Source organism: Pimephales promelas, chromosome 23 (assembly GCF_988280905.1).
Source record: "Pimephales promelas chromosome 23, fPimPro1.hap1.1, whole genome shotgun sequence".
Classification (NCBI taxonomy): domain Eukaryota; kingdom Metazoa; phylum Chordata; class Actinopteri; order Cypriniformes; family Leuciscidae; genus Pimephales; species Pimephales promelas.
Genome location: NC_142791.1, coordinates 481333 through 489599, shown reverse-complemented (window position 1 = coordinate 489599; position 8267 = coordinate 481333). Strand labels below are relative to the sequence as shown.

At 39.4% G+C, this 8267-nt stretch overlaps 1 protein-coding gene and 1 long non-coding RNA gene across 2 annotated transcripts; one reads left to right on the top strand and one right to left on the bottom strand.

Annotated features, from left to right (window-relative positions):
* The first annotated feature begins 2 nt into the window (after positions 1-2).
* On the top strand, positions 3-7906 carry mipepb (mitochondrial intermediate peptidase b). Its single transcript, XM_039676911.2, has 19 exons — positions 3-452; positions 1292-1465; positions 1556-1644; positions 1728-1814; positions 2995-3058; positions 3135-3317; positions 3465-3621; positions 3693-3741; positions 3822-3882; positions 3967-4019; positions 4091-4244; positions 4330-4407; positions 5253-5457; positions 5550-5659; positions 5737-5811; positions 6959-7075; positions 7342-7463; positions 7606-7679; positions 7751-7906. Exons 1-19 carry the CDS (start codon positions 324-326, stop codon positions 7816-7818), a joined length of 2049 nt encoding a protein of 682 aa, XP_039532845.2. The 5' UTR covers positions 3-323; the 3' UTR covers positions 7819-7906.
* On the bottom strand, positions 4239-7346 carry LOC148969357 (uncharacterized). Its single transcript, XR_016149451.1, has 3 exons — positions 7136-7346; positions 5230-5835; positions 4239-5059 (listed from the first exon to the last, which is right to left on the bottom strand). It is a non-coding gene; the product is annotated as an uncharacterized LOC148969357 (long non-coding RNA).
* Positions 7907-8267: the final 361 nt, after the last annotated feature.

The window sequence follows — 8267 nt, the reverse complement described above, 5'->3', positions numbered from 1 at the left end:
ACCTAACACAGCTGCACATAACTAAATAAATCTGCACAATATATCTATTGAACACATTTGTGGATTATATGGAAATATTTCACGTTTTCATTGGTGATTGTAGTAGAAACTAAAGTGCTGAAGTGAAACCTTGCTAGGATTTTCGAATAAGAGCTGAAATCCACCACAGCTTGATCTCCGCAGATTTACCACAGCCTGGGAAACTTTTGTTAAAATCGTAATGTTTGCATAATCCTTTATAGGAGCCGGCCAGGCTGTTTCATAATGTCAGGAGCTGATGCTGTAATATTAAGCACTAGTGTTGTTGTGTGTTATGATCAGTGATGCGCTGCGCGAGACTCTGGCTGTGGCGCTCGCACGCGCTCTACAGACGCGCCGTCAACACTTGGTCCGCTGTCGGATCCGCGTTTAATGTTCAGCACCAACGACTGGAACATTTACAGAAAAATGTGGTGAGACTTTTATGATAAATAGAATGGAATGATTTAGAATGCATGTTAAACTGACATCTTCTAACGTCTATTTGACATCTGACAGGAAACGTCCTATAGACGTATTGCAGATGAGCAAACACTCTTAAAAATATGTCTTCCAGATGTAAACACGCACATCAAATAGACCTGTGCTATCTGGGATAAGGTATTATTAGTTTTAATAAAATAATTGTAATGGAATTATATAATTTTTTCATTGATATAACAATGTCTTAATTTGTGAATCACTTTTCACTTTATCTCACCTTTTTACATTATACATTACACATTGTTTCAAAGCAGGTTAACAGTAATAAACAGGAAAATACTGATCTATGATGAACTTATTCAAACACGAGGCATATTCTGCTGTAAAGCAGCTCACGTCAGTTCAATAATTATTCAAAGTTCATCAATTATGAGTTAAATTCAGGGATAAACAACTCTACACTAAGATAACCATATTAATATTCATTTCTTAGCTGAAGGATGTGACTGTTTTTTACAAGTTGAAACCTTCAGTTCAGATGTCAATGTTGCAATTATGTTCCTCAATTATGAAAAAAGGCAAAACAGCTGTAAAGCAGCTGATCATCATCCGATCGTGTCAGTTGCAGCTCTCTGGACAAATGAACGAATATGGTGTGATTATAATTCCATTGTGCATCACAAGTCAGATTTTGGATTGAGACATTTGTAATGTTTTCATCCAGCTTCTTCTGCTTGATGATCGGGTATTAGCATGGCAATTGACTACAATTGTGTTGACTGTTTTGCAGTGCAAAATGAAAGTAAGCCTCTTTCGTCTCTGTTCTCAGGGTCTTTTCGGAGTACCGGAGCTCAGAAGTCCTGCCGGTTTCCAGTCGGCTCTGTGTCAGGCTCTCAGGGAAGCAGAGGTTCTGGTCCACAGGGCTTGCACACATCCTCCTTGTGCCGTCACTGTGGAAACATTCGACCAGCTGTCTGACAGCTTATGCAAAGTGGCAGACCTGGTAAACCTTATTGTGTTGGTGTAATGTAAACTGTGATTCTTGTTAGGGGTCTGTTAAATCTCAGAGTTGTGTGTTTTGTGTTTGTTGCAGGCAGATTTCATCAAAGTGGCTCATCCGGATGCTGCGTTCCGGGAGGCAGCGGAAAGGACATGCGTTGATGTCGGAACTGTTGTGGAAAAGTGGGTATCTGTCATCTGGTTATTCTGGTTTTAATGTCAAACAATATTTGTTTTATTTTTATTTATGTGTGTGTATGTTACAGGCTCAATACAAATGTTGATTTGTGTCAGAGTCTGAAGAATTTGCTGGGAAACGAGGCTGTTCTGGCCACACTGGACCCAGTCACAAGGCAGGTTTTATTACATTTTAAAATGTTATTTATTCCAGTGATCAAAGCTGAATTTTCAGCATCATTACTCCAGTCTTCAGTCCCATGATCCTCCAGAAATCATTCTAATATGCTGATATTGGGCTGAAGAAACATTATTATTATCAGCATTGAAAACTATGGAAGCTTTTTTTGGCCACAGAATGAAAAATTGCATGTTATAAAGTCAGAATTGCGAAATATAAAGTCAAAATTGCATGATATAAAGTCAAAATTGCATGAAATAAAGTCAGAATTGTGAGATATAAAGTCAGAATTGCGAGATATAAAGTCAGAATAGTGAGATATAAAGTCAGAATTGCGAGATATAAAGTCAGAATTGGGTGATAAAAAGTCGCAATTGCGAGATATAAAGTCAGAATTGCGAGATATAAAGTCAGAATTGGGTGATAAAAAGTCGCAATTGCGAGATATAAAGTCAGAATTTCGAGATATAAAGTCAGAATTGCGTGATATAAAGTCGCAATTTCGAGATATAAAGTCAGAATTGCGAGATATAAAGTCAGAATTTCGAGATATAAAGTCAGAATTGCGTGATATAAAGTCGCAATTTCGAGATATAAAGTCAGAATAGTGAGATATAAAGTCAAAATTGCGTGATATAGTCAAAATTGCGTGATATAAAGTCAGAATTTCGAGATATAAAGTCAAAATTGCGTGATATAAAGTCAGAATTTCGAGATATAAAGTCAGAATTGCGTGATATAAAGTCAGAATTTCGAGATATAAAGTCAGAATTGGGTGATAAAAAGTCGCAATTGCGAGATATAAACTATTCTGCAAGGGAAAAAAGTTAGTGTTTTTTCCCCCTTAGAATTGGCCTGATAACTTGCAATTGCGCGTTTATATCTCACAATTCTGAGAAAAGATATCAGAATTTCGACATATAAACTCGCAATTGTTAGAAAAAAGTCAGAATTGTGAGATAAGAAGTCTCAATTTTTGTGTAAAACTTTTTTCAGGATTCTTTGATAGAAAGTTCAAAAGAATGTCATTTATTAAAACTTTAGAAAAAAATATATATATATAATTGTCTTTACTGTTACTTTTGAGAAATTGTAATGCATCCTTGCTGAATAAAAGTATTATGATTATTTTTAACTTCTAAACAGTAATGTATATGTTTCTGTTGCTGGTTTAGGAGAGTGGCAGAGCTCTTAATGTTAGATTTTGAGATCAGTGGAATACATCTGGATGAATCAAAGGTGAGAGTCCGAAACACAAGCCTGTTCTACTGTGATCATACTGATTATTATAACCCTTCTGTCTGAATCATCTCAGAGGAGCAAAGCTGTCGCTCTGAATGTGAAGCTTCTGGATCTTAACCACCAGTTTTTGAGCGGCTCTCAGCTTCCAAACGCCGTAGACAAGCAAGTTCTTCCAGAGCACATCCGCCACTGCTTCTCTATCGACGGGGACCGCGTTCAGATCGCCGGGTTGCATGCTGACTCTCCTAATGAGTTGGTGTGTATGATCACTTTGTTCGTAGCTTGAGCTTATTAAAAGTGCTCAAAAATCCACCATGTCCCTGTGATGTGACATGCTATCGGCTGAATAGCAAGGTATGCTTTCAATTGCATGTTCAAGCGTATTTTTTTGTCCCTCTGGTAGGTCCGGGAAGCTGCGTATAAAATATTTCTGTACCCCAACTCTAGTCTTTTGCTTTGCCTGGATGAGCTTTTGGCTTGTAGATATGAGCTGGCAACATTAGTGGGCTACGAGTCGTTTGCACACAGGGCTTTGAAAGGAACAATGGCTAAAAACCCAGGTAATTTAATTAGGCCTAAATCAGGTCCGGCAATGAAGACAAATGATTAGACGAATCTGTTTGTTTTACAGAGACTGTGATGAAGTTTTTGCAGCTGCTAACAGAAAAACTCTCGGACAGGTTCGTTTCACACTAATTGCTGTTTTTTGAGTGATTGAAGTGTTGTAAAGCTTACTCTACGTTTGTCTGTCATAACGCAGAACATCAAAGGACTTCATGATGATGAAAGAAATGAAGAAGAAAACACACTCAACAAATCCTGTAAATGTTTACTCTGTGCGCCGGATTTGTCGTTTGCATCACAAATGCAGACGGATTTCCTAAACACTGTTTTCCACATGTCAGGAAGTGATGCCGTGGGATCACGCGTACCTCAGCGGCGCCATACGCACAGAGAAGTAAGGCGTTCTCATGAATAAACAATCCACTGTTTGCGAGTGTACCCTCTTATACGCTCATGTACCTGTAGGTTCAACATTGATCCCAGCGTCTACAGTCCGTACTTCTCTCTCGGCGCTTGCATGGAGGGACTCAACCATCTCTTCACGCAGCTTCTGGGCGTCTCTTTCCAGACGGTGCGGGCGAAGATGGGCGAACTGTGGAGCGAAGACGTTCGAAAGCTGGTGAGCGGCTCTCCTCCATCTTCGTGTGCTCCGTTTTAAAGATCGACCTTCCATACAGATGTATTTACGCAGCTGATTTACGCAGGCCTTGGTCCATGAAACAGAGGGACTGCTGGGATACATCTACTGTGATTTCTTCCGTAGACCTGATAAACCTCACCAGGTACAGCTGTCTGCTCTTGACTCATTCTGCACAATGCTGATAAACACTAAGGGTCTGTTTACATGACAATAATCTACAAAAAATGGCCATTTTGCGTCATCGGAGGATGTTTTGTCCAGAGGTTAAAGACTCCAGTCAGTAGTCGGGTCTGTCCCGCATGTCCTCAACCCGCCCATAGAGGGCGATCTCACTCACAGAATGAACACATAGTGTCGGCCATCTTGTTTTGGAAGCTAAGCTAGCAGGCTCTTGTTCTGTGGAGAAAGCTGAGTAGTCGGGGTTCCCGTCCTCTTTTTCCCGTCGATGTCCGGGATTCAGCTTTTGCTTTTTCATTGTTTACATGAACAGCTTTAGTTTCAATCGAACTGAATTCGTTCTGATTGGTGAATCTGAATGTAAACGCTAAACAAGTGATCGGTTGATGTGCGTTTTAACATCGCTAAGAAAATCCCGCTCCTCTGTGAGAGATACGAGACCGGTGCGTCTCACAGGTGTCGCTCATGGGTAATCCCGCCGTTCTCCCGCGGCCCTCACTCGTCCCGCTCGCCACAGGAAACAGAATCAACGGCGACTGTAGAACGCATAAGACCAATCCAAAGATTTCTAAAGGATCATGTGACTGAAAACTGGAGTAATAATTCTGAAAATGAAGCTTTGCAACACAAGAATAAATACATTATAGAATATTTGAAATTGAAATATTTCAAAATATTGCTTTAAAAAAAATTATCAAAACAAAAAATGCAGTCTTGACGAACATAAAAACATGTAACTAGCCCCAAACACTTGAATGAGGGTGTATACAGTATATTTTTTACACACACACTGTTCCCTCTGTACGGCAGGACTGTCACTTCACCATCCGCGGCGGTCGGCTGAGGGAAGACGGCGTTTACCAGCTGCCGGTCGTGGTGCTGATGCTGAGTCTACCGCCACCGAGTGGCAAAACCCCGTCTCTGCTCACTCCCTCCATGGTGGAAAACCTGTTTCATGAGATGGGACATGCCATGCACTCCATGTTAGGCAGGACACGCTATCAGCATGTCACAGGTCAGAGTTCACTTCACAATTAAAGGGATTTAGCCTGAGTAAAATGAATGGAAAGTGTGAACAAATAACAGATTGAATATGCATCAATACAGGAACCAGGTGCTCCACAGACTTCGCTGAAGTCCCTTCTGTTCTGATGGAGTATTTCGCCTCAGATTATCGTGTTGTGAGCCAGTTTGCACGTCATTATCAGACTGGAGAGGTGGGTTTGTGCTGGAGAGATCATCATCTCTGTATCTGAACCTCATGTTGATTTAACATGTCTTTTGTTTCCCCCAGCCCCTTCCAGAGAGCCTAGTGTCCCGTTTATGTGAGTCTAAGAGTGTTTGTAGCGCTGCGGACACTCAGCTACAGGTACTGAAGACACATATCACCGCTCTGTCATAGAGAAATATTGTGTTGGTAGGAACTAAGAATGTCAGAACTTTATTGAATCAGGAGACATATGAATATCAAGTTCAACTATAGCTGAGAAATTCTAGTTACCTTAAAGGAGTAGTTCACTTTTAAAAAACTTTTGCTGATAATTTCCTCACCCCCATGTCATCCAAGATGTCCATGTCTTTCTTTCTTCAGTCGAAAAGAAATTAAGGTTTTTGATGAAAATGTTCCAGGATTTTTCTCCATATAATGGACTTCAATGGGGACCAAACGGTTCAAGGTCCAAAAGACACTTTCAGTGCAGCTTCAAAGGACTTTAAACGACACCAGACGATGAATAAGGGTCTTATCAAGCGAAACAATCGCTCGTTTTATAAATAAATAACAAAGTTTACGTTTTATAAGCTCAAACGCTCGCCTTGCTCTGTTCTGTAACGCACTCCTGTTCGAACTCGTTTATCAAAATGAACAAATGTTTTGTCCGAGTCATTTGGTTCATTCGGCGAAAGAAACGAACAAATTGATTCGGAAAAAGATTTGTTCGTTTTGTTGAATGAGTTCGAACAGGAGAGTCACAAACGCGCATCACAGAACAGACCAAGGCGAGCATTTGTGCTTATAAAACTTAAACTTTATTTTTTTTTTTAAAAACGAGCGATCGTTTCGCTTGATAAGACCCTTATTCATCGTCTGGAATCGTTTAAAGCCCTTTGAACAGTTTGCAGTTTGTAATGAAACTGTCTTTTGGACCTTGAACCGTTTGGTCCCCATTGAAGTCCATTATATGGAGAAAATCCTGGAAAGTTTTCATCAAAAACCTTAATTTCTTTTTGACTGAAGAAAGAAAGACATGGACATCTTGGATGACATGAACAGTGAACTAATCATTTAACCCTTTAAAGCGTGACATAATAGTCAGAAAAATCTCTATATTTGTTTTAATCTAAACATTTATTGAATCTTTAGAGACAAATTTTGTATATATATTTGTTTAATCATATTTGGTACAACAGGCTATTATTGCTCATATAGTATGATATAGAAGAATCATAAAATACACTTTAAAGGGTTAAAAGTCTACTAGTCATTTATGTTTTTAGTGTAATTCTTCTCTTTACAGATTTTCTATGCAGCTTTGGATCAGGTGTATCATGGAAAACCACTATACAGATCAACCACTGACATCCTCAGAGAAATGCAAGAGAAATTTTACGGGTTACCATATGTTTATGACACAGTGAGTTGCAGGGTCTCTTTAAGGGTGTTTATATATATACACACACACACACACACTCACCTAAAGGATTATCAGAAACACCTCAAAGAATGCTTTCAGCTCCTTGTTGAATCAATGCCACGAAGAATTAAGGCCGTTCTGAATGCGAAAGGGGGTCAAAAAACACAGTATTAGTTGGTGATCCTAATAATCCTTTTTGGTGAGTGTGTGTATATAATGTAATGCCAAATTAAAATACTAATCCTACATGTTCTCTGATGATGTAGGCTTGGCAGCTGAGATTTAGTCACCTGGTTGGCTATGGTGCTAAATATTACTCCTACCTCATGTCCAGGGCGGTTGCCTCTATGGTGTGGCGGCAGTGCTTTCTTCAGGACCCCTTCAGTAGGTCAGTGTAATGCCATTTATCTTATTTTATGGTGGATGCTGCTGGTACATCAAACTGGTGACTGAAAGTACTATTCTTTTAACATGTTATAGTCATTAGGGTTCACTATTAAACCATACAAAATAAAGCGTCTCATTTGCAGAGTGATGGGAGAGCGTTATCGCAGAGAGATGCTCGCTCATGGAGGAAGCAAAGAACCCATGCTGATGGTTCAAGGTAACTAAAACACTTGGAAAATACATTTTTATAAGAGTTCAACTAAATATTCACTCATTTGGTATCCTCAGGAATGCTACAGAAGACCCCTGCCATTGAAGACTTTGTTGACGCACTCGTGCTGGACCTCGATGCTTGATTTCTCTCATACACTGGATATCACCTCATTTTTTCCCAATGTGTTGCTGCCTTTTAAGCCTTATTAAAATGTGAAAAGATGACATGAATATCAGGCATCACTTCTATCTATTGTGCATCAGTTCAGTTGCATTTCACATTAAATACTTTGCGTATTGATAGAAGGTGCTGATTCAAAGGGATAGTTCACCTAAAAAGGAAAATTCTGTCATTTACTCGCATGTCAAACCTCAAAGACTTTAGCTCATCTTCGAAACAAATAAAATCGGAGCTTTCTGTCCCTCCATTGGCAGCTACACAACTACCACTTTTTGACACTTCATAAAACTAATCCATATGCTATTTAATCCAAACTTTCTGAAGAGACTTGATCTCTTTATATGGACAGATTTAATATCAAACTCTCAGATTTAATATAGTTTGAGACATGAGAATATGGTGATCAAGCTT

Excerpts from the sequence above, each read along its gene's own strand:
- mipepb (XM_039676911.2), top strand. The coding sequence starts at position 324 with ATGCGCTGCGCGAGACTCTGGCTGTGGCGCTCGCACGCGCTCTACAGA. Across the intron at positions 3,059-3,134 it reads TACATCTGGATGAATCAAAG|AGGAGCAAAGCTGTCGCTCT; the intron begins GTGAGAGTCCGA and ends GAATCATCTCAG. Across the intron at positions 4,245-4,329 it reads GCGAAGACGTTCGAAAGCTG|GCCTTGGTCCATGAAACAGA; the intron begins GTGAGCGGCTCT and ends TGATTTACGCAG.